Consider the following 26,147-nt stretch of genomic DNA (forward strand, 5'->3'; position numbering starts at 1 on the left):
AAATTTGTCTGGCACAATTTGCCCTTAGTGAAACCATGCTGGCTGTTGTCATCTCCCTGTTTTCCTTGTGTCTTACTGTAATTGGAGGATCTGCTTCATGATCTCATGCTCAGAGATGAGACTGACGAGCCTGTAGTTCCCCTACTGTAATTATTTCCCTTTTTGAAAATGGAGGTTATGTTTCCACTTTTCCACTTAGGGGGAACATCATCAGACTGCCACAGCTTCTCAAATATCATGGTTAGTAGTTTAGCCATTTCCTCTGCCAGTTCCCTCAGGAGCACCCATGGATGTATCTGACCAGGTCTGATGGACTTCTGCACCTTCAGGTTCCTTCAATGGTTTTGAGCTGGATGCATTTGTACAGTAAGTGGTTCTTCATTGTCCCAGTTCCTTCTTTGTCTTCTGTGACTTGGGCAGTGTGGCTGGAGCACTTGCTGGTGAAGACTGAGAAAAGAAAAGTTGTTCAGTATCCCTCAGAGTTTTCTATATCCTTGATAATCAGGTCATCTTCCTATTCGAGAGAGGGTTCACATTTTCCCTAACCTTTTCTTTCACCAGCTGGAGCACTTGCTGGTGAAGACTGAGAAAAGAAAAGTTGTTCAGTATCCCTCAGAGTTTTCTATATCCTTGATAATCAGGTCATCTTCCTATTCGAGAGAGGGTTCACATTTTCCCTAACCTTTTCTTTCACCAGTTTTCTATGTAGATGCTTTTCTTGTTTGCCTTGACATCCCTGGTTAGATTTAATTCTTTAGCTTTCAGAGAAGGTTCTATACTGCTTCAAGGAATGCTGCTGTTACCTTTAAAAACAAAACATTAAAAATGGATAAGTGTCACCTCTGTTCCATCTACTTTACGTGACCTCTTTTCTGTCTGGATAGTGTCTATTTGTTCTGAATATTGGGCGGTAGAGGATTTTCTTCAGGCTTTTGTGTGCATTGTTTATAGTTTCTGGGAAACACGAAACAACTTGAATAACATACAACTAGTTTATTTGTGGTTCTTCTCTGATAAGTATTTTGAATTAGCCTGTGTATTTTTGAAGCTAAAGAAAAGTCATCTTTTAAGACAAAATTGTAAATGCAGGAGCATAGCTATGATTTTCTGCTTACTTATTTCAACTTGAAATTTCCTTGGTCTTTTGGTGATAGGTGCCTGTGAAGTCTGTCTGCTTTTCTTTCCTGAATATTGAATCAGTCTGTTCATTACATGTTTTTTAATAGTAAATTACTTCATTTATGCTTTTCTAGTGTGCACTTGGATGTCCAATCTGTGTCTTGAGCAGTCTGATTAGACTGATTAGAATTAAATTGTAGAAAATAACTTTTTGCCCTTGCCCTTCAAAATCCATTCCATATATTTACTGCGGTGCCATTCAGACTCTTGTGTATCTCCATGAAAGGGAGACTTCACAACCCCTCTGGTTGCCTGTTTCAATGTTCTACCACTGTCATGGTGAAAGCTTTTCTTTAATTGTAAAATCATAGAATAAAATTGCATAAAGTATTTCAGACTTGTTCTGAATAAATTACAGTGTTTTTTGGTGCACCTTCCTAGGCTAGTGTCCTAATATTTATCAAGTTCAACTCAGAATGTCTCCAGACAATGGTCATGAACTGAATTCTTTGTAACAGCTGGGTAAGCTCTTTGTCTGTAGCAGTTTGGGTGTTTTTTATATGAAAAGCAGAACACATCAACAGAGAGGGATAGGAGAAATAATTTTTTCCCATCTTTTTCTGATCTGGAATGAGTGTTATATTGGAAACATCCTATATGAAATTGCTTTTACTTTGAGATTCTAACATCTTTTAAGGTTCTCATTTAGAAGGGCTTCTCAGGAGATTAATAACAACACACTGACATCACATAAAATGAATGCACAAAAAGAGATTCCTCTTTTTTGGAGATGCTATTGGGAAGAGTCTCTGCAGCCAGTGCAGACAGTGGGAGTGATGGAGGTGACAGGCAGACAGTGCAGACAGTGGGAGTGATGGAGGTGACAGGCACAGAAACTGCTCTGCTGTACTCAAACTAATAAGTAAAAAGGCTTCTAGGTTTAGAAACATGGTAGTATCTAAGCAGAGCTGTAAATGAATACAGAAGTGCTTTTGGGTATTTCCATATGGTATGTTACAGAAACATGACAAATTGCTGAGGCTAAAGGCATTGAAGATCATGGAGTCTAACCTCCTGCTCAGAGCAGGGTTCTCTAGAGTAGATGCTCAGTCTTCTGTCTTGTTGCGGCTTGGATTCTCTGGTAACGTGTGTATTAACCTGTTCATGGATCCATCTAGAGAATTTGTTTGCCTGAGGTGTTTTGAGGAGGAGATGTGAGAGAATGGAAGTAGCTCTGGGGAGTGGGGTGGTGGTGTCCTCTGGCCTTTGGTGCTAGGGTGGGCATAATAGCTGCAAAATTGTAAGTGCCAGTGATAATGGGCTAGTTAGTAAACCTTTTTATGTTATTTAATTAAGTGAAATATTTCCTGTTGGTTTTTTGCATTACATACTGTTAAATGCATACTGTATAGATACCACACAAGAATTTGATACAGCATGAGTTTCATTATATCTTTTTTGGACAATAAATGAACATGCCATTTGTGCTTTATGAAATGTTGGTTGTCATTTTATATTGTTGTGTACCCAAGCTAATCATTCTAACTAGCATTTTGTAAGTTAGATATGTCAGATGCTTCCCTATGGCTTGTTGACAATTTTATTTTACCTTGTTCTAGTGTCGTAAAAAAAACCAAGAAACCTCAAACCAACAAACAAAACCACCTCAGAGTATGGGAGTGTTTCTGGAAAGATTTGTGCTAATAAAGGATAGTATTCTTGCTAACTATATCTTTTCACTATGTTAAAATTTTTCCACCTATTTGCATTATTATGCACTAAAAGTACTTCTAAAGTCAGATGCTAGTTAGGGATAGTATACTGTAGGTTTTGAAGTTGTCAAAAGATGACTACTGCTAAACTCAAGTGTTTAATAAGTGCTTAAGCAAAAATAATGGTTAGAAAGGGGCTGTTGTTCAGAGATAAGAACTAATGAAAAATGCTTTAAGTCCATCTGTCACCTGAATTTCCAACACTAAAAAACCCAGAAAATATTACTGCATCTATGGCTGATACTTAGTTCTTGATGAGATACTTGCACCTGTTTTGAATATTGGAACAAAACAAGCCTTCAACTCCTTGTTACTGAAAGGCTCTATGTAGTGTATGAATGACATCTGTCTTCTAATTTGGCTCAAATTCTGACACGGAATGATTTTAAAATGTACTTCATTTTCAAACAGTAGTCCAGAATTTTGCCACTGAACTTCTTATATTCAATAAAAAAGTTTAAGATTGAGTAGTGGATTCCTGGTATCACTTTAAACTTTATGCTTCTGCACATTCTCTAATGTCCAACAGATCGTAATGCACTTCTGAACCTATTCTGCATATCAGTTTTAAAGTCTTGCGTTACACTGAATGTAGTAATTTCTGTGTTGAACACAAGAACAGAGGAAGCTACTTGAAATCTACCAATGTTAGTGGAAAAATTAGATGTTGTGATCCTTTGGAGTGGGTGTGTGTCTGTAGGTTTTAAATAATTAGCTATTCATTGTGTGGCAGTGGAGTACTAATGATTACTTATGTCTTTTTAATCAGGACAGAGTTTGGGTTACGGTTTTGTGAACTACGTTGACCCCAAGGATGCCGAAAAAGCTATCAATACCCTGAATGGATTGAGACTTCAGACTAAGACTATAAAGGTATGGAGGGTTAAAATAATTTAAAGAAACTGAACTGGTTTGACTTCCTGATTTGTTTTACAAGTGTAACAAGCATTCAGCTAATGTCAGTAGAATAAACTAGGATTTAATATAGTAAATGATCCTTTATAGTGTTTAAAGTTAGATTAAGTAAAAAAGGTATAGAAAATTACATTTTCTTAACCAGTTTAACACTTTAGATGTACAGTTGAATTGCTTTAACTGAGGAATTGTTATATACCTTAGTTGAAGAAATGCAATATTGCATGTTGTTTGAACACCATGTACTTCCTCATTTCCTCAAAGATGGTATAACTTATTTAATAATACTTCAGGTTTTATGTTAATACTTGCCTTGTTTGTTTTACAAATCCTTAGCATGAAATGCTGAAATAACTATTGGTTATTTATGAATCACCCTCTTTCTAGGGCTCTGGGCCTTACATCTCTAATGTTTGGTATTCCCATCTTTTTCTGTTATGTTACAACTCCTCACACACTTGTTTACTAAATTCGGTTTCTCAAAATTCTAGAAACAAATCTTGAGAGTTACTTTTTTCATACCCTCTTTTAATCCAGTAACAGAAGACTGAGGATACTCATTTGAGCATTTGAGCGCTGGAATTTTGAGAGAAAGTTGATTAAATAAAATTGCTAGGAAATGCAGGTTTCCCAGGTGCTGGTGTCTGGAGGCAGTATATATTCCAACTATCTCATTCTTCCTAATTAAACAGCAAGGCTTGCTAGCTGAGCACTTATATAGTGGCTGCCTTCTAACTTAGGAGCATGCTTAAGATATGAAATAAAGTCCTCCTAAAAATATTGTACTTTAAAAGCAGTGCAAAGCTCCTGAAAGACAACTGAAACAAAAATAAGATACATGGCACACAGGTACAATGGATGAAAGACCTGGACCAATGCTTAGATAATGAAGGCTCTTTGTGTGTTTCTGGCAGACTTCTTGCCCACAGTCCTCTCTCATTTTCTACTTTGGGGGAAATTGAGCAAAGTAATTTTCTGCTCCAGGACTTCTGAAGCTATGTTTTGTGTGGTGGTGAGAAAGGGAATCTGTTTCTGTTCCAGTCGTATTGTTTGGCATGTGATGCCTTGGATTGAGCCAACATGACTTGTATGTCCAGGATGGTAAACTGGAAGTTCTGTTGATTTATAGGCAAAAAAAAAGAAGGTAGGTAGAGAAAATCAAGTCAAGTCTCCCAAATCAATATGTTCCCTTCAGGAGGGCTGCAGTAACTTACTTGATGCTGACGATATTTGAATTTTTAATCTTCCTTTACCTTGCTAAGGGATTAATTTAATCAATTTTCACCTTTAAAAAAAAAAGGTGAAAATTGAGTAGACAGATACGAGTGATGACAGTGATGCTTTTTATTTCCTGCCTTCCCAGGACCAAAAAGTGGAAATGAGGTTAGATACCAGAAAAGATCTTAAAATGAGACTAAACTCAGGTGTTTATACATTAGATATCTTCAGCTAAAGCAAAGCTGAAACTCCAGAGTTGTCACAAGCCAAAATGATAGCCTCTTTGGCAAAATAAAAAAAAAGGCTCTGTTTAATTTGAGAAAAAATATATTTAAATGCTGATTGTTAATGTTACAAATAAATTCTGACTGTAGGTACTCCCAGTCAGTCCTGCTGAACTTCAGCAGAACCTTTCAGTATTAGTGGGCATGACTTGAGTGCCAAAACTGCTTTACTGTCTTCTCCTTTATTTACTCCTCTTCCTTTTTGGACATGGGGTTTCAGGCCAAGTTTTTTGTGACTGGATTTTCCAAGATCACAGAATCACAGGATGTTAAGGGATTGGAATGGACTTTAAAGATTATCTAGTCCCAACCTCACCACATTTATCTTTGAAGTAGTAGAAATGCCCAGCCTAGATGTAAGCATTTTGTAGCTTACATGTTCCTCAGATCAGCCAGGGAGCAGTGGTAGGCAGAGATCAAGTTGATGTCTGAGGTCGTTTCTGCCTCAGGTGGCAGCATCTTGGGTGGAGGAAGTATCTTATGAGGTCTCAATCCCCAGGTCCTTTGTAGAGGTTACTTCCTTTTTATAGACCATAGTGTTCCTATTTGTTCAGAGTTGGCAAGTCAATGACAAAAGCAAACATACAAACAAACCCCCCCCCCCCACCAAAAAAAAAAAAAAAGACCCAAACCAAACAAAAAAAGAGCCAAACCAAAAGCCCAGCTTGTTTGATAACTCAGACTCTAACGCATGACTTTCAGCTTCAAAAAATGCATGTAATTTAGATGTTTTATGTTTACCTTCATATAAAATATTATTGAATAGGAGTGCTAGTGTATATTTAGGCTTCAAAAGAAAAAAAAATTAGGGGTTTATTCTCTCTCTGCGTTTTTGGGACTTCTGCAGGAATGCTTAGTACTTTACTAGATAGATGGTTCAAATTTGTTTTTCATTAAGATATAAAACTGGAAGGAACTTTGCTGGTTCAGTCATAGTGTGATGTATCCTCACATTGTGACTGAACTCAGTGCAATCCTACTCAGAGGAAACTGACTGTCCTGACCCTGATCTGTGATGCTCTGGATTGGGGCTGTGACAGATACCTCTGATCCACAGCTTCTATACTGGCCTGCACATCACAGGATATATTTTTCTCATCTCTAAGGGCGTGCCATTTTGTGTTTTCTTGAAATAAAATACATTGAAAAATGCGGATTTGCAAAATGCTGAATTAAGGGTTGAGTTTTTAAATATTGATAGCAACACAAAATCCTATTACATCTTCCCTTTTTTAAAAGAAAATCCTATGACATGCTTTATGGAATACTTTACTGATTTTTTTGCAGAATATCTCAACCAGTTTTCAGGTGTGTGTCTCCAAAGCAAGGATTAGCAATCTTAGTCTTGTCTAGCCTGATGGCAGTTGTATTGCCTTCTCATTTAACTGAATAGTAAGGGAGGGTCTATACTTTGCTGGTAAAGCCACTTGTGACTGTGTTAGATATGTGAACCCTGTTCAGCTGGACGGTATGCCTCCGTTATTATATAGTGCCCTTTGTGGCATAATTTATGGTTTATTTGCAATGTAAACTGTGAAGTTTGGGCTTCACTAAGTTATGCAACTTTATTGTGTAAACAAGTTGCATCTTATAAAACATAAAATATTTTCTGTGGCTTCTCTTTCAGAAGATGATGCTGCTGATGAGCTTTTTATCTCTGTTCTGTTTAAGAATTTTATTGGACTTTTGTACCTGGAGTGAGTTCTCTGTGACTTTTTTTCATTTAGGTTGTCCTGGAAAGATCAGTTCTTCCCAAACGTAGAAAACTCAGAGAAACAAACTGGTTATGAGAATCACTGATTTGCACATAGGGTTAAGAAAATTGAGTGCAGGTTCTTGTTGGCTTGACTTTGTGTAGAATTGATGGAAGTCTGCACACATTGCTCAAAAGCCAAGTCTTACACAAATAAAAACAAAGCAAAACAAAAGACTACAAAACAAACAAAATAAAAACTCTACTTGTTACTACTAAGATTGTGTAGCTTGGGGAGTGCAGAGTACAAAGATGCAGCATCAAAGTCCTCTAAGAAAGTTGCGGCTTTTTGCATGGATTCAAAATGCGGTAAATGTCAGGCATGGAGATTTGTTACTGTCAGTTGTTTTGAAGGCAATTTTTTTGTTTGTTCAATTGGGGTTTTTAAAGTATTGTTATTTTGTTTTAAATCAAATATCTGTTTTCTTTGTAAGAGGATTTTTTATTAATTTAAAACATGGTTATGATTACTTCTGAAATTATGGTAGTCTTGAGATAATTAGACCTCTGTTAATCTAGCAGCTTTCAAGGCTTTTTGTCTTACTGAGTATTGGCACTGTTGTCTTTCATCCATGCAGTAATAGTTTTTCCAGAAAGGTTGTAAGATACTCCAGTTAGCTCTAAGTTGCAGTAGATGTGTTTCATGCATTTCTAGATGTGTCTGTGGAACTGTGCAAGAGACACCCAAGGGTTGTGCTTGCCAGAGTCTCTGTCAGTAGTAGAAGCTCCTTAGGTATGACCTGAGGTTTACTAATTTCCTTCAGGAGAATAATTCATGTATTGTGTTTTAAGATTCTATTCCTGTTTGTATTATTTATGTGGAGGGCTTACTATTATACTATGTACTCCTGTCCTCCTTGAAAGGTAACTGCTTTCTTTATTCCTAGTGCATCTGAAATTCCTGTGCTCTCATTGTTTGGGCATGAGTGGGGATCAAAAACATGACTGTGAAGTATTGAGGGGAGGTCTTCTGAGACTCTTCAGAATGTGAAAATTATGAAATGGAAAATGTTTGGAGACTTGATCTCCTTTCATTTCATATATTTTATTTGTACTTAGAATTCTAAGTTGAGTATTTCTTTTTTTTAGCAAGACAGTGATAGTTACAGACTGCAAGTTCTAAAGTGCTCTTTTGTACTGGTCCTTCTAAGGGCAAAACAGATTTGCTATTCTGTGATTGTAGTGCATAACTGCCATCTCATGTTTTATGTCAGTGAACTTGATTATTGTTTTTCTTTTATCAAATATTTATGACCCTGATTTAAAACTGTTACAGTATCTTGAGACTTCTGGGAAAACCTCCTCTTCTGTTTCCATCAGTGGCAGGATTACCAGCTGGTTTCTGTTCTTAGCACATAAGTACATTTGCTTCAGTTCACCAAGTGGATTTTTTGGGTGGCAGTTGCTTTAGACCAATTCTTCTGAAAGCCTGTTTCTGGTCTTCCTCTGTGATATGTATAGCAGCATTTTCTTTGAGCAGTGTGCTGTCCTTAATTGGTTATATCCTGAGGATATAACCTGGTACTTATATTCTGTATATTCTGGTACTTATTCCCTGAGATATATAAAGACTGGCCTTAAGTCTGAATTTGTCAGATCTGTCCACTCATGCCCTCAGCTGAATGGCAACAGATGTGGATCCTATGACCCACCTCAGGCCTTTAACTCTTGGTGTGGGCTGTGGCTGTCAGAGCTGTAACACTTTGAGGGGTGAGCTAGTTTAGTGAAACTCTCTTGATAATAGTGCTGAAAGGCTGTTGCTTCAGTTTTTTCAATAAATTCCCTATTGTACAGCAGGCTGTAAAAGCAGGACCTTTATGGGATATGGCTGTGTTTATCAACTTAATCTAAACTTGTAAGTGAGCTGTGTTAAGGTTTTTTAGTTCCACAGGGCTGAATGTAAGTTGCCTTTACAAAGGGAAATCTGGATTTCCAATATGTTCTGTTCACAGAAGCATGCTACTGCAGTTTTCCCCCACAAACTCGGCACAACATGTACATGTTCAGTAAGGTAGTCTTGTGTATTGGAAAAAGTGGTCTTGAAGCTTTGTTTGGAGTGGAACAATCCTTTTTTGAGGGGACACAGGAAGTGAATTTGATGAATATACAGCAATGTACTCAGCTGTTTCAGTCAGCAAGCTGTCACTGGCTAGTGACAGCTGAGACCTCATGGTGTGCTGCAGCATCTTCTTACTGGAAATCAAATTAAGAAGAGTTTGTGAATCATCGTATCTCATACAAATTTAAGTGCAAGTTGAGAACACTTGCCTGGCAAAAGTAGTATGTCCTTGTTTTTACTGTGCTTACCAAGGAAGCATACTTGTTCTTAATGTATTCCTTTTCTCAATATAAATCTGTCTGCTTTGGAGGTAGATTTAACCCATTTTCATCTGGACATACCAGATGTTAGTTTTTTGTTGTGTGAGGTTTTTTTTTCCCCATAGAAACATGTATTTTAAAAGAACTAGACACTACACTTAAGGGCAAGGCACCTGAGCTAGTGAAAGTGAATATTTACTGAAATACTCACTTTAGCATTAAGGATTTCAGATTTAGAGACTTGGAAGACTACATTAAGTAGAGGTGTTTAGGAAGAAATTGTATTAAATTCTCAAGTTTTTTGAGAGAATACAAATAGTTTGTATTTGTACTAATAATACTACTACTAATAATAAGTTAAAAGAGGTTGAAGCATGGTACTGAGGTGTCTATAGGTAGTATAAGATAATAAGAAACTGAATCATTCACTTGTAGTGGCTGCGCCTCTTTATAATTTTTGGTAACTTCTTTGTTTAACCTGCTTTCACAGTTTTCACTTGAAAATTGTGAATCAGTTTATCCTGAGGTTAGGAAATTAAGTGTTAAAGGAATGAAAATACTTTGACTTGGTGGTGTAATGTTTGCACTTCCAGTAACAAGTCCTTCTTACTAACTGCAGTAAAACTGTTTTTAAATTTATATCTCCAGAGTAGTGCTATTCAGTGCTTTACAGTGTTTGTCCTCATTAAATATTTAAAACTGTAGGCTTTCAGTCTGTTTCTTGGCTTGCCTTGTTCAGTGGTTTTGACATCACGTAACTGAAATGTTCACCTGTTGAATTAGCTGTGGAATGAAAATCTGGGCACAGGTGTTAATTCGATCCATATAAAAGTTCTTTAAAAAAGACTAAGTATAGCAGCTATGTTTAAACTACCTGCAAGTAATTACTGAATGAGCAAACTGACAGGCTGTAAGTAGGGAGATTAGTTTGGAGAGTCTCTGCTTTAAATGTGTATCACAATGAAATTACTGGACTTCGACATCAAAAATTAAGAGGGAAATGTATATCACATAATCTAGGCAAGGTTCTTTTAATATGAATTTTATACAAGTAATATTTTGTGGTGTTCTTTTCTCACTAGTGGTGCTGACTTAAATTACATTGCATTTCTGAAGTTACATGTTTCTTTCAGATTTTTTTGCCTGACAGTAGTTCTGGTGCTTAACAAGATGTTTAAATAGTGTGTACAGGTATGGGTGATTAATCACAGATTGTGGTTTAATATGTGTTATTATTGTGACTAATGTGCCCAAATTCAGTGTTTTGGAATAGTCACTTTTAGGTAATAACAGTGAAACTGGATATGTGAGAGTAGTGTGTACTGTTTAGAGTATTGCTTCCATTTACTTGCATCTTGAAATTTAGTTTAGGCATTGACTGCTATGTCAAACTTTTTGAAATATTTTTAACCAGAGAAGTCACGGGCAATACTGGACTAGCTGTCATAATGCAAGAACTCATACTCACTTACCAGAGGAAAATGAGAGAGTTCTGCAAAAGCTGCTTTGTATTTTGACAGGTACCAGTTCTGTAGAATAAGGTATACTTGCAGTAAGTTAGCAAATATTTTGTGCAGGTTTCTTCTCTTCTGATAGACTTTGTGTGAATTTATATTTTTATATGTGACAGGCATGTGTCCAGCAGTGTGAATTCCCCCTTGAAAGATAGAGTCTGCATGGTAATTCATGGTTTTATGGGGACTAGTCCTATTCCCCCGGCAGTCTGTCTTCATTTCTTGGCCTTGGGTCTCCTTAAAGTCCTGTCAAGTGAAACATGGAAGTTTATTTCTTAAAGAAGCTCAGGGCCAAATGGGCAAGTTGGGGGTTAGCTATTGGGGGTTTTTGCATGGTAAAAAAGGGTAACTGTCACTGTCTTGGTTGCTTCTTCGGCTGAATGCAGACAAACTTTACTCTGTTTTCCTCTAACTTTGATCATAGGGCTTTAGCTCTTATGTGGTTCTCATGTGAAAGAGCAAGGCAGTGTGACTTACAAGGTTCCATGCCTGATAGCTACAAGGTTTTGAGGTCAGTCCTCCTCAACCACCTTGCACAAAGCCTCTGTGTGGAACTTGAAGGATCACAGCAGTGTTCAGGGTACTGCTTGTTTAATCTCCAGCATACTGTCTAATGTTTAGCTTCCACAGCAGTCTTAAGAGTCTGCTGATCTGCACGGAAATGAGACAAGGAAGGATTTGAAAAGAAATGCCAAAGAATTAGGCAAAAGGACAGAATGACAGAATCAAGTTCCTGTTGCCCAGTATTGGCTAACAGTATATAGAATGGGAGAGGAGAGGAGATAAATCAGACTACTTCTTGAGGATCCTTTTTACTTTCATGTTTTACATAGGTGAAAAGCCTAGATGAAGTATTTTGTCCTGTTGGAGAGGCACAGATGTTCTAATCATTCTTGTAGTAACACCACTGGTACAAACTTCAGTAGGAAGTAGTGAACGTGCTGGTTTTTAGCATGTGTCTATGTGTCAAAGAATCTACTTAATCATCTTAAAATATTTTAACTGATTCATCAAGGCAGCAGGTAAAAAAACTCCTGTCCAGAAGAATCTGAGAAGTTCACTGTTAAATGGCACTTGTTTTTAAGGCCTCTTGCAGAAATTGGCAAGCTGCTAAACAGGCAAAATACAGGTTGTGGTCCTACTTCTGCCATTCATTCTTAGGCCTGTGAAAGTGAGGTAGCAGAGTTTATCTTGATCTCATGAATGATTGTGATTATGAGTCATTTGGTAGCAAGCTCAACACATACAAAAGACACAGCACCTGAAAAACACTTGCAAACCTCTAAGTGCTTGAGACTGTCTCTCTGTACCTTTGGCCCACATATCACACTGAAATCTTAAATTTTTTTGTATGTTTTAGTGCTTTTTAATAAAAATTCATGAAACATGGGATATTCATCAAACTTCTTAAATTTGTTGCTTTAATTGTACACTTTCTCCACCAAGGCTTACCTAGCTTTTTCTCATTAAGTATATATGAATTCATGTAGTGAGCTGCTCCTGTGTGGTCTAAGTTGCCTTCCTTCCACGTTTTGGAAGCCAGCTCCCAAAAAAATGTCCCAAAACCAAACCAACCAAACAAAAAGACCCACTGAACTGGCTTTGCAAAGTAACTGTTCTGTCATTGGAAATGTTTTTATGTCTCAGAACAGATGACACTGTCCTATTTCAGCTGGTTTTAAAGTGTTTGTTTTCTAGATTTTTTTAATGGTTTTTTTTTCCTAAGGTTTCTTATGCACGACCAAGTTCAGCTTCTATCAGAGACGCAAATTTGTATGTTAGTGGACTTCCAAAAACAATGACCCAGAAAGAACTGGAACAGCTCTTTTCCCAGTATGGACGTATTATTACTTCTCGTATTCTGGTTGACCAAGTCACTGGTAAGTAGTCAGTTTTGCGTGGCGTTTCATGGACTCACAGTTCGAGATATTTCATCTTTCAGTACAATGGTCTTATCTCTATAATGTATAAAAGGTGTATGTAGGCCAGATAATTCTTTTTCCTCCTGGAATTGTTCATAAATATGCATGGACAAAAATAGACTGTGTAGTGTACCAAGCCAGTTTGAGTCATTCCCACCCTGAAGGTGCACGTCTGAAGCTTGTTTGGTGAATTTTAATAAATTTACAGCTCCCATAATCTTCCTTTCCAAGCTGCTGTATGAAAATAGTTTCCCAGTGCCTTACAAAATGCTATTAATTTTTTTTTCCTAAAAAGAAAATTTTATGCAGAAATGCACAGCTGGTTCTCTGAGGCTAGGAGTACAGAAGCCCTAGGTGAGCAGTTGCTGTTAAGACTGTTTTCAAGGCTAACGCATTAAACTTGGGCACACACGAACTTTGAGTTCCTCAGAAGCAAGTAAGTTCTGTAATTACCCATGCTGTAAAGTACTAAGATGTAGCAGATTATTTGTATTATTACAGTATGTGTGTCAATCAGGTAATGCTTGTCAGTGACACTTTGTGGTTACTCTTCAGCCTTGGGACAGTAATGCTTGTGTTTTTTTGCTGTCTCAGATGGCTGATCTTGAGGATCTTTATAGTTTTCTGAATCACCTGCTGTGAGGTCTCTGCCAGAAATAAGAAACTGAATGAAAAGCCAAGTACATGACAGGAGTATTGAATGTACAAAGCAACATACAAAGAATCAGGTTTGGAGAACTCTCCAAGTTCTCCCCATTCCAGAACATTAAGTGGTGGGAAAGATGAAGTAATTTACTTACATAACTATGCCCTGAATAAGCTGGATTTGATTTCTCTTTTTTTTTTTTAATAGTTGTACCTTTTCAAAGCTGCATATCCTCTTGGGTTGCAAGCAGCTTTCAGCTGTAGAAGGTCATAAGGGTTTTTAATTGTCTTACTTTGAAAAGTTTGTACATGCCAGTGCTTGAGTCATGGCTGACCTTTAGAGGAACTTGTGTGTACTCCTTGGACTTCCACTAAGTCAAAAGAAGGCTCCATGTTGACCCACAGTACTTACAGAGTGTTTTGATATGTTGAGTTGTTGAGAGTGTAGAGAGGCCTGGAAAAGAAAACTAAAGGCTGAATACTGAATTGGAGATGTAGCAGATTTGCAGGACAGATTCCTAGTCTTTGTGCAATAAATAGCTGTTCACTGTAGGTTCCTGTATGTTCATACATAGAAATAGATGGTATTTAACAAATGGACAGGTAAGTAAATACAATTGAACTTCTAATAAGTGTTACAATTCTATTCATATTCATAAATCCTGCTATTTGCAGCAGACTTTCTGGCATACAGATTGTTGTTAAGGCTTAAGCTTTCTTGCCTCTTTCTATTTAGTAATTTGGAAGAAGTAGTCTCCGAATTGTATGAATAATAAGGTTGTGATACAAACTGACAAATTAAAAATGCAGAGTTGAAGCTGTGACATTTGCCTCTTTAAAGCTTTCTTATGTCTATTCATTGCCACTTTGATGGCTTAAATCATTGTTTATGAGCAGAATACATTTCTTGTCATTAATGTCTTTCTCAGTTGAGGACAAGTGTCTAATTCATCTGGTTATTCATGCTTCAAAATGTAAAGGGGTTCTAAATGGCACTAGAAATATTATAATAAAACATTGATCTAACTAATGTTGTCTGTAGCTTTAATGTTAAAGTTCAAGTATCCAGTGTAGCTCAATGTGTTTATGTCTAAGACACTTGAAATTTTTGATGCGTGATGTTCGTAAGAACTTCCATAAACACTTTTGGATTCCTTTGCATGTTGCCTTTGATTTTTCTATATCAAGAAAAGTTTCCTTCAAAAGTACCACCTAGTGATGTATGGTGATTCACCAGAACCAAGTCTTTTACTCAGAGGTAACCACTGTCTCTTAAAACATGGCCATAATCCCCATTATTGCAATATAGTATGTGCATGTCATCAGCCTCTGAGTATATTTGCTCCAAAGAGAACTTCAGGGAATACTGCAGGAGAGCAAAAGCCTTTTTTTTTCTTCTTTTTTTCTTCTTTTTTTTCTGCTAGAGAGCAGAGCATTAAGCTATTTGCAGAATTTTTGTCAGTTTAGGTACTGCAGAGTAGCACGAGCTGACCAGAGGTAGCAGTGCAGCTGGTTTGGGTTCATCTCCATCCAAGAAAATTGCTTTGTTTCTGAATTCCACCTTGGCTCACTATATTAATTTCCGTTTTCCCTCAAACTTCCAAGCTTTTTACACAAATGTGTCTTACATCAGTTAAATTAAAAATTAAAATCAAAGTAACAGTAGAAAATTCTTGCTTTATGCAAAAGCTCAGTTCTGTTAAGCTCAAAGTTATCATGTGTTCACAGCATTTGACCATCAGCGTAGCAACTGGCCACACAAATAAAAAGTTAACATCTAATATTCTGGAGTCTGTGAATTCATTACTGTATGCTTTTTTCACCTTGTGCAGGGGTGTCACGGGGCGTGGGGTTTATCCGGTTTGACAAGCGAATTGAAGCAGAAGAAGCTATCAAGGGCTTGAATGGCCAGAAACCTCCAGGTGCCACAGAGCCCATCACTGTAAAGTTTGCTAACAATCCAAGCCAAAAAACCAATCAGGCCATTCTTTCTCAGTTGTACCATTCTCCAAACAGAAGGTATCCCGCCCCTCTAGCTCAGCAGGCTCAACGTTTTAGGTAAGTCAAATAATGTGCACAAGTGTGCTGAAACTTGCGTGTTCCCACAGACCTGTTTGATTGCCTCCACTCTTATTCATTCCTGCTTGTCGTTCTGTGTGGGAAGGAAACACATGAATGTTGAACTTCAGCTATGCTACCACAGTACAGCTAAAACCAAAATGCATGCCATTCAATTGATTTCAGTGTCTAATAAGCATACTTACTTAAACCAAGGTGGCATCTCTCTTGGACTCAGTCACTTAATTTTTTTTCAAAGATTACTTTTTCATTTCCTAGGTTATTCTTGATTAATGTGCAAGTTGATTCAATTAATATTGACCAAGGAGATACAGTAGTTTTCTCTTAGCCACATGGCATGCCACAGCCAGCTTCCTCTTTATCTACCCATGCATTTTTCCTACACATTCTGGCTTTCAGGTTTTTTTCCTGTTTAGTTGTCTGTGTTCTTCATGCTGTACTTTGTCTTTTCTTGTCACAACGTTTCATAATGAAGATTGCTCACATATTTTCTGCATGTACTTTTTGGAGACTTGTGTTCCCATCATGTTGAAACAGTTGCTATATAGTTCCCTGTGCTATTTAATGTATTGAACAGATGGTGAGAACAAAGTGAAACAAACACTGTACTATCTATATCCATGAATACCTTGGATATTTTTTTTGTCATCTTGATTATTTCTTCCCTCCCTCTGCTCCTAAACAGTATGACTGGGTTGTGTTAAATAGTAATCTACTCAAGGAATATCTCTGTTTTGTTTTTTAAGAAACAAAACCAATTGACAGTTTCCTTCAAAGAGAATATACCAAATTTCAAATGCTCTGTATTGGCTAGGCTTGCTTATACCAAATATTCAGAGCTCATGGCTTGCACTTCTGTCAGAATTTTAAGATTTTTTCTTCTGTTCAACTTTCTGGGCTTATCTGCTGCATTTCACAGGTGTGAGGAGCAGGTGTTCTGCTGTAGGAGAGGGGATAACAAATTTTATTTACTTTCTTGTAGCTCTTTTTACTGTTCTTGGGTAATAAAAGGGCTATCTTACAACAGTGTTCTGAATATTGCATAAAAGTAGATTTGCCATTATTCTATAGATAAAGTCTGAGTGCAGAAATTGCAGGATGGACTCAAGTACATTGTATGGAAAAAGATCAGGGGTTTTGTGTCACAAGCTTATTCAACATACTCTGACCTGATGCAGTTGCCCCATCTCTGTTAATAGTTTACAGAGGCCTGAAAACAGCTTAGATTTTAATAATAGAAGCAACAGGATCAATACAATGCTTTCTTTTTTCCTTATTAAGAGAAAATTTGAGTTGGACTTTCAAAAGCAGATCTATATCATTGTTTCTCAGTTTCCGTAAGATGTGCAAGTTAAAGCATCTTTAAAAATTTTCCAGTGAAAGTCCCTGAGAATATTTCCAGAGTATTTTCAAGTCTTTCAGGTAACTTCTGAAAAATCATACAAGTGATACGATTACTGTATTAAGTCCTCATCTGACAGCCCTTGTAACAAGGACCTGTAAGTGGTGATGCTTCTAGAACTCTTCACCTTGCTCTCCACCGCTCATGTCAGTGACAGTAGACCTTAGTCATCCACACTGTCTACTGATAGTAGTCAAGTACTTTTTAGTTTTCTTTTTCTGCTCTTTTAGGGGTTCAGTAGTTCATTGTCAGTGTATTCTGCAAACCCAGCTCACTGCAGAATCAGTGCTCTCTGGAAAACTAAATGAAGTGAATGTTTTTTTACCTAAGCTTGTATTTTATTGAGTCTTGATCTATATAATATATTATATATATAATAAGACTACTTCTTTGTGTATCTGGGATTTGCCAGATAGAAACAAGAGCTTCTTTAGGGTGAACATATTTTGAAAGAAGCAGTTTAAGGGACTCCAGGAATAAGAGCAATAGGAGTGGTATGCACTGCATATTTCAGATAATGTCTAGATTATTTCAAGGGGTTTAGAGTTGTTGTGGCATTCTGTAACTGGGGGAAAGTGAAGCAAGAATCACATGGAGAAATCTTGAATATAATATATATATTATAGAAACACTATATAATATATATATAAATATATATTAAAAAATATATAAAAATATATTATAGACACACTTCATCCTGGAAAATTAGAGCATCATAGAATATCCTGGGTTGGAAGGCGCCCACAAGGATCATCGAGTCCAGCTTCTGGCCCTTCACAGGGCCAAGGGTCACACCATGTGCCTGAGGGCATTGTCCAAACAATTCCTGAACCCTGGGAGGCTTGGTGACATGACCACTTCCCCAGGAATCTTATTCCAATGTCCAGGCACCTTCTGGGTGAAGAACCTTTTCCTCAGGCACAGCTTCAACACAATTTTAGGACATTCCCTTAGGTCCTGTCACTGGTCACCACAGGGAAGAGATCAGTGCCTGCCCCTCCTCTTCCTTCCCCTCACAAGGAAATGTAGAGTGTGAGGAGGCCAGCCACCTCTCAGGCCCCCCAGGCTGAACAAGCCAGATGACCTCAGCTGTTGCTTTTACAGCTTCCCCTCCAGACCCTTCACCATTTTCTTGTCCCTCCTTTGAACATTCTAATAGCTTTATATCTGCCTTATATTATGGAGCCTAAAACTGTCCCCAGCACTTGAGGTGAGGCTGCCCCAGTGCAGAGCAGAACAAGACAGTCCTTGTCCTCCCTTGTCCAGCTGGTGATGCTGTGCTTGATGCCCCCCAGGACTTGGAGGTTCTGGGTACCAGGGCACTGCTGACTCGTGTTCAACTTTCTGTTAACCAGGACCCCCAGGTCCTTTGCCATGCCTTTCAGTGTCTCACTCCCCAATCTCTCTGTACATCCTGGTTTCCCTCATCTCAAGTGCAGAATTTGACACTTGCCCTTTTTAAATGTCATGTAGTTGGTTATTGCCCAGCCCTCTAATTTGTCAAGGTCCCTGCAGAGTCTCTCTGCCTTAAGGGTAGTCAAAAGGTCCTCCCAATTTAGTGTCATTGGAAAACTTACTTAGTATATGTTATTTAAGTCCTCCATCCAAGTCATTTATGAAAATGCTAAAGAGCACTGAGCCTAAAACGAAGCCCTGTGGAATCCCAGTAGTGACCAGTCTGATGTCACCCCATTCACTGTAACCCTTTGTGCCTTAGCCCTGAGCCAGTTGCTCACCCATCCCATGATACATTTATCCAGTTGTGTGCTACACATTCTATCCAGAAGGATTCTGGGAGAGGCAGTATCAAAGGCTTTACTGAAATCCAAAAGGATTACATCAGCTGACTCCTTGGTCGGTTGGTTGGGTTATCCTGTCATAAAAAGAAATTTAAGCTTGACAAGCAGGACTTTGCCCTCATGAAGCCATGCTGGCTGTGATTGTGTTTTTCAATACTTCCCAAAATAATCTCCATACTTTTACCAGGCACTGAAGTGAGACCGATAGGCCTGTAGTTTCAAGGGTCATCCTTCTTGCCCTTATTGAACATTGAAGTAGTGTTAGCCAGCTTCCAGTCAAGTCCATATTCCCAAAATTATTAAAAAAAAAAACATTGAAAGAGAGCTCACAAAGACATCTACCAGCTCTTTGAATGTTCTTGGATGAATCCCATCCAGTCCCATAAATTTGTAGGGACTCAGTTGCAACTGAGATCCCACACAAGTTCAGGGTTGTACACCATTCTCAGCTGATGATATTGGAACCCTCTTAGCCCATCATGTGGGCTAAGGTAAAAGATAAAGGCAAAGAAAGAAAAATTCTCTGTCTTGTTTGTGTCCCTGTTTGTGGGGTGACCATTTTCATTCTGTAACGGGCTGTTATTTTTGGTCTGCTCTTTGAGATTGACATATTTAAAAGTCTCTTCTTGTCCCCCACATTGTTGGCAAGCTTCAACTCCTTTTGAGCTTTGGCTGTGTGGCTAGAGAGAAAAATGTGCTTTACTACAGGCCACACAAATCTTCTCCCTTCAGCAGCAAGCAATATCTCTATTTTTTCCATAGCCACCTAACTTTGCCTCCATTCTCCTTACACTTACTTTTTTGCCTTAGCCCTGCTCAGCCAAACTAACCTTTCTGCCTCCCAACATTCTGGACTTGCAGAAGGAGTAAGAACATGAAAAATCTTTTTTTGGAGTTTATGCTACAACAGTTGTTAGTGATCCAAAATACTGCATCTGTCTTGATAGTTATGTCAGCAAACATGTCAGAAGCCTTAATAAAAGTCTTCTCTCAATCAGTTTAGTAATGTGGAAAACTTGACTGATGTGATCACTGACTGTAACTTTATGGTAACAGGATGTGATTCAGGCTAAATTTATGTCTGTGGCACACTTTATAACATTAACTTCTTATGATAGTGGTTACTACACAAGAATTGTAGCAGTGTGGGGTTTAGATGGTGGATGCTGCTAGCTACTTCTCAAAAAGCGTCTCCACAAAGAATATCTGTTTTGTCTTCACTATCAGGTGTAATAAAGTGCCATGGCTCTTTCAGTGGTGATACTTTAACATTGCATGAGGTTCAGCACAGTGTAATGGATGTGACTGTAATATGCTAAGTTTCCTTAAAGTGTGGAAAAGTCTGAAGACTGAACATGTTGCTAAATGTTTTGCAGGTTGGACAATCTGCTCAACATAGCTTATGGAGTAAAGAGGTAATAAGGATTAGTTGGTTCATAATAACCAAATTATTTTGAAGTATTTTGCAAACTCTTACTTTTCAGTAAGACTTATGTTGGATTTTTGCATGTTGAGACTTCAGCTGAGATTGTTCATTTTGATGCATTTTGCATGAAATAGACAAGCTTTTTGTAGAAGTTCCATGGAATTCCTGTTTCAAATGACTTGCTAATTCTCACTGATTTTATAGCATGCTTTCCTTTTGTTTTTCTGTTACATCATTTCAGACATACCTAGCACTGTTCTCCCTACTTGTATATAATTTTTTTACATAGTAATTGCGCAGTTAGGGGGCAAAAAATATTTTTGATCTTATTTTTCTAGTCTGAGCAACATGTTCATTCTGTGAAAAGCTCTGTATCATTCTCTTTTATTTTGACATTTCTTTGCTGGGGTTTTGCATGAACAGCTGTATTATGATTCTATTTTGCTCTCCCTCATTCTTTAGTAGGTTTCCTCCAATGACCATTGATGGAATGACCAGTTTGGCTGGAATTAATATCTCTGGACATGCAGGAACTGGGTGGTGCATTTTTGTGTACAACTTGGCCCCTGATGCTGATGAGAGTATCCTCTGGCAAATGTTTGGACCTTTCGGAGCAGTGACCAATGTGAAGGTCATCCGTGACTTTAACACCAACAAGTGCAAAGGTTTTGGATTTGTGACAATGACAAACTACGATGAGGCAGCTATGGCAATAGCCAGCCTGAATGGATACCGCCTTGGTGACAGAGTATTGCAGGTCTCCTTCAAAACAAACAAAACGCACAAACCCTAACAAGTTATTCTCAGTGCATTAATACATGAAAACTATACAACAAAAGCAATTTACAAGAAGCTTTATGCATTAGTAAATGCCTTTGTTGTATTCCAGTGTGGAAATGGGGATAAAATGACTACTTAGCATCCTAAGAATATGTGAGATTTTTTTATTGCTAATATTTGAATTAGAACTTCTTAAATATCTTTTGTCTTTGAGTATTGACAAGAGGTACAGGGTTTTTACCTGTTACAATGCTTATTCTATTGCCTTCTTTGAAGAAGGTGCAACTTTTAAAATGTTTCTGCTAAGGGAAGAAGTTTGTTTTCTTTATACATGACTTCCTTTAATTTATGAGTAAATATCGAGGTTTTGTGTAATACAGTAATTTTTTTGTCAATTCTTGATTTGCTTTGTGTCTAATTTACCTTGCAATGCATTGTTTTCTTGTTCAAGAAAAGTAAAGTTTACATTTTATTTGTAAAGTTTAAGCAGTATTTATTTCATCATCTTCATTTGGGTTGGGGAGTGGTAGCACATTATAAAAGCTTATTGTAAGAATACTGGAGAACTTTTCGTAAAGCAGTATCTTGCCAAAGAGATAAGAGCCTCTTTGATGTGGGTTTAAAAAAGCATCTATTTTTATAAAAAAAAAAAAAAATTTGGAGAAACTTTTTACTGGTCCTGGAACAAATATTTTGACTTGAATATTTTGAGAAATCTCTTCATATGACACCTAGTGAGCTTTTAAAACTTACCAGAAAATTTGCAATTGTTGGGAAAAAATTTAGAAAGATTTATGATGTAGAACTACTTTTGAGACCTTCGTATTAAGAAGTAAAGTCAATGGGATGCACTGTTGGTTTCATTTTTTGTAATCATCAGTGGAGTCATTGATCATCCTGGTTATTAAGTGGTAGGTGGCTCACTTTAATTTGTGATTTTGAAGCAAATGAAAATTTAAGAAAAGAATATAAGAGCAAGCAGAAAACTTAAAACACTGACACATGGGGGAAATAAATCTGTTCTTCCTAAAGAATTCCCTTCAGATAGCGCTCATGGTGTTTAGTGATGTACTTGCTATTGTTTGAAGAATTGTTTTGTCTTAAGAAAAGACATCAAGCATGATTTGTGAAGTAGCATATCAACAGAAGTGGCCTGAGTTGGATGCATTAGGAGGTATTTTGAAAGTTATGTTCAAGGCTAACACCTGAGCTTTTTGTAATGTAAATAAGACCTTAAGTTATGAATCTTTCAGCTAATTTTGATTATAGTTTTTTTAAAAGTTATATGCCAAGTGATGTTCAATTTTGAATGTTTTTGTATAAGTTTTTTCTTTGTAAATGGCATTAACATTGTTACTTGATGTCTGCTTCTTATTTTCTTCTTTTTTTTTTTTTTTGTCCTGAGGACTTGAATTTACAGTGCATCAGATCTGTTGCTATTTTTGTCTGTAGATAGTCTAGCTTCAGCTGTTTATGGTGATGCAACATTTTCGTTTATGAATATGTTTGTGGTAAAAAAAAAAAAAAGTATAAACATATGTTTCAAGCAAATTTCCTTACATTTTTCATATGAAAACCATAAATACCTGTATGCTATTGACGTTTATCTCTGTATGATGCTTAAATCACTCTTTGGGGAAATAGAAAAAGTCTTTGCCATGTATTGAAGAAATTTAAGGAAAACAAATGCAGAATATTTTCTGATTAGCATCTAGCTTGTAATTAAATTTTTTTAAAAAGCTGAGGGTTTGGTGCCTTCACAAGGATGCACTGAAAACTACATAGTTATGTCCTGCTTTTTATATAAACTGAGATGCTCATATGCTTCCCCTCTAGAAAAACAATGTTCTATGCATAACATAGTTGTACTATGTACTATCTTTGCAGTTGTTTTTGGTTCTTATTCTTTTAAATTGTAGTTATAAAATTTTCAATATAGTACAGTACATATACTGTGAAGCGTGTGCTAAAGTGAATAAGCAAGTTTTCATGCTGACCCACTCAATGCTATCCAAAAATCAATTGGCTTCCTGAGTACTTCTTTCTTAGATGCCTTTACATTGTTAAAGCTAATCCTCTGCATTAAAAGTTGTATGTAGTATAGAAATCACAAACTTTCCAATGTGGGAGAAATAGTATCTTTTCTGTATTTCTTTCCTGTACTACTGTAGCAACTAACGGCATTGATGAGAAGGCATGTAAATTGGGCTTAACTTTACAGTCAGTGTTTATCAGAGCACTTAGTAAAATATAAGGCTGGTATTTATTTGAAATTGTGTAGTATGACTTAATTCACATTTGTTGGAATAGAGAATATATTCTGTTGGGTATTTAAGAGGTTGTACATGTTTTCTTTTTGTGTTTGGATTCTTTGTACTTTTTCATGTTCAGTACATCAATAAACGAAGTTGAAGGGAAAACAGTCTCATAAACTGGTCTTTTGCCATATTTTCTCTTGCTTTAATGATTAACCAAGTGAAAGGTTTCTCTTGAGCTACTTGTAATTTAGGTTAGGATCCTAGTTGCCAACAAGGAAGTAAGACAATGGAGCTCTGTACCTGTTCTGTTACCTTAGAATTAAGTGTAGAACCTTTTCACTTTTGGTTTTATATTAATCACTCAGTACTTAAGCTGAAATAATAGAGTACCATTAAATGCATTCAGTAAAAGTTAATTTGCTGTCTGTCTAACAGGTTGTTATGCAGTGTAACTAAGTGAATGCCCTTGTGTGTTTTCCAAGAGATTACATAGAAAGATTAAGAAGTATCAGGGACTTTAATATGGAGATGTACCAGTTGACCTGTGCTCTGGCCTTCCTGAGACAGGAGCAGAGACTAGAAAGAAATCCATATCCAGAGCCTTGTGTAACCTCCCCCTGACAGGCTGAAGGTAGTAGATCAGAAGGAAGGAGTGAATGGAGGTGAGTCCTGATTTGCACAACAGGCAAAAGCCCTTCTTGTCCACCTCACTCTCCCAGGTGCCTCTGTGCAGTAGGTGTGAGGCTCTGGATCTCGGTAGGAAAATCAGTGGATGTTTAGAACAAAGATTCTTGTCCAACAGAAAAGTCTGCCTCCCTTCCTAGCCTGGTTCAGCCATCAGACTCATACTGCTTGTTAGTTCTCTATGTGCATGTTGACAACGCCTCAATCCATAGTCCAAAGGCTGTCTAAAGAGACTTCGATGCCCTGGGATGGTTGGAGAGGTAATCAGGGCCACAGGTTATTTTTTCCTCTACTTTTGTAGGTGCAGGTAGTGACATTGAAAAAAAACATATGGACCCTGTCTTAATACCTTACTCTGGGGCTGGTTGCACACTGCCACAATTTAGGTTTCTTATGTATAATGGGTTGGCCTCCATGGTCCTGGACATAATGAATTCAGATAGGATTCTCCTCTCTAAAAGGGGAAGAGGGCCTTTGTCAAGGGCTCAGGGAGCTAATTGACAGTGCACTTAACTTGATAACCCCTTGGGGGAAGGGGTTATAACTAGATTTAATGGTGAGAAGGTGTGCCTATCCCCCTCAGCCCCCCAAATCACCAGGCTAGCCCAGATATACAGGGTCTTGAGGAAGGCGAATCAGGAGATGGGCAAAGATACAGAAGATAATCCAATTCCCTGATGTGGTTCTCCAAGATTGTTTAATCCATGAGATGAAGGGGGAAAGAGAGTGAACAAGAAAGGACAGGGCCTTATCTAGGCTCTGGACAGGGAGGGCTTTCTGGCTCTCTGCCAACCTGATCAGAGCAGGAAGGAGGGGACCCTGCTTATCTGATCCTAGTCATGGGGGTCGCTTGAAAAGGGGAAAGCATAACCCAAGCGCAATGAAACACCTCCCCCTTTTTTGTTTAACAAGGTTACAGGAATTCACTGGGGTCAGTTTAACCCAGAGCATGGGTTTCCTGCCAACCTGCAGTTGGTGGCGTAGTCAGACCTCCTCATGTTTGCTAACTGTATGTGGTTGACTTCTGAGGTAGAAAGTATGAGACCCTTGATAGCTTTGAAAATCAAGTGACACAGGATCCCAAACACCAAGGTTACAAGGAACAGAATAACAAGAAGTAACAAAATTGATCTAACAATAGAACACCACCATGTGAATCCCTAGCCCTGGAATAAATCTTTGAACCAGGCCTCAGATTCTTGCTTCACTTGTCTGATCAGGCTGTTCATGCTTCGAAGGGCAGCATGGATGTTTGGAGCTTTTGCAGTCAGGTCCATGCAACAAAGTCCTTCAAATTCCTGGCATTCATGTCCATGCAATAACAAAAGGAAGTCTATAGCAGCACAGTTTTGAAGTGTGGCTTGTCTGGTAATTTCCTCATCTTCCAGGAGGGAGCTGATGGCAGCAGACGTTAAGTTTGCCTGTTTGACTACCCAGCATTCTAGGTGGCCCAATTCACCTAGAGCTTTGGCTGCTGCAACCCATGAAAGGAACAGTGACACAGCAACTCTTTTTCACTTGGCCCAATGAGCAATTTCTGAGTTACAATTTGGGTCCAAATTGTCCACACTCCTCTTTTGAATTTTGTTTGCCGATTTGTTTTCTGAGTCTGTTTGGTGATTAGAGTTTGGCTGGGTGTCAATGGACAGCCTCCATATGGTACATGGCTGTCCTGAAAGCTGAGATGGAATTCCTGCCCATGCCCAATCCTCACAAATCAAAAACAATTCCTTAGTGAGACCTTTGGGACTTGAGTGAGATGGGTTGTCTGCCCTGATATGGCTCGTGTTCTGACACCACCTTCTTGCAGCAAATTCCCCACTATGTTGTTTTATAACGTGGTACTCATTAGTATTAGAAAGTTTGGGGAGAACAGAAAAATGTATGCAGTAAGCTGCAGGAGAAGAACCCAGTAGCTCTAACTGTTTGGGTTCCTGAGCCATCCTGGGCAAACCCTGCAACCACTCCTCTAAGGATTTCCAACTTTATGTGGTCAGGGTGTGTGTGACTCTGGGATTTCGTTGGACCTATGTTTGTCCAAACCTACTGGAAATTCTTCAGTCTGACATAGAATTTCTACCAGACAGGTGGACATAGGGTCCTTTGCTGCTGAAGTGGACAAACCAATGTTTTCCTGCTGAAGTGTCTGTGCCAAGGTCCCCCAGACGTTTTGATGTGGCTGAGGGACGATCATGCAGCTGCCTGACTGTTCAGCAATAACAAGATGAATGGGGTTCATCACAGGTTTAAGTGGGAGG

The 26,147-nt window shown here is 38.0% G+C and overlaps 1 protein-coding gene across 20 annotated transcripts in view; it reads left to right on the forward strand.

The window, feature by feature from the left end:
* The window catches only part of ELAVL2 (ELAV like RNA binding protein 2), a 107,144-nt gene extending 83,777 nt beyond the window's left edge, over positions 1-23,367 (forward strand). For 17 of the 20 annotated variants that reach the window (XM_077790520.1, XM_077790521.1, XM_021535948.2 and 14 more), the window contains 5 exons: positions 3,661-3,764; positions 12,621-12,774; positions 15,294-15,519; positions 20,118-20,156; positions 20,630-23,367. In XM_077790520.1, coding sequence (XP_077646646.1) covers positions 3,661-3,764; positions 12,621-12,774; positions 15,294-15,519; positions 20,118-20,156; positions 20,630-20,960 — 854 coding nt within the window. In that variant the 3' untranslated portion in view covers positions 20,961-23,367. The remainder of the gene's footprint in view (positions 1-3,660; positions 3,765-12,620; positions 12,775-15,293; positions 15,520-20,117; positions 20,157-20,629) is intronic. The other 3 variants (XM_021535944.3, XM_021535943.3, XM_021535947.3) reach the window with 2 other exon arrangements.
* Positions 23,368-26,147: the final 2,780 nt, after the last annotated feature.

Source organism: Lonchura striata, chromosome Z (assembly GCF_046129695.1).
Source record: "Lonchura striata isolate bLonStr1 chromosome Z, bLonStr1.mat, whole genome shotgun sequence".
NCBI lineage: Eukaryota > Metazoa > Chordata > Aves > Passeriformes > Estrildidae > Lonchura > Lonchura striata.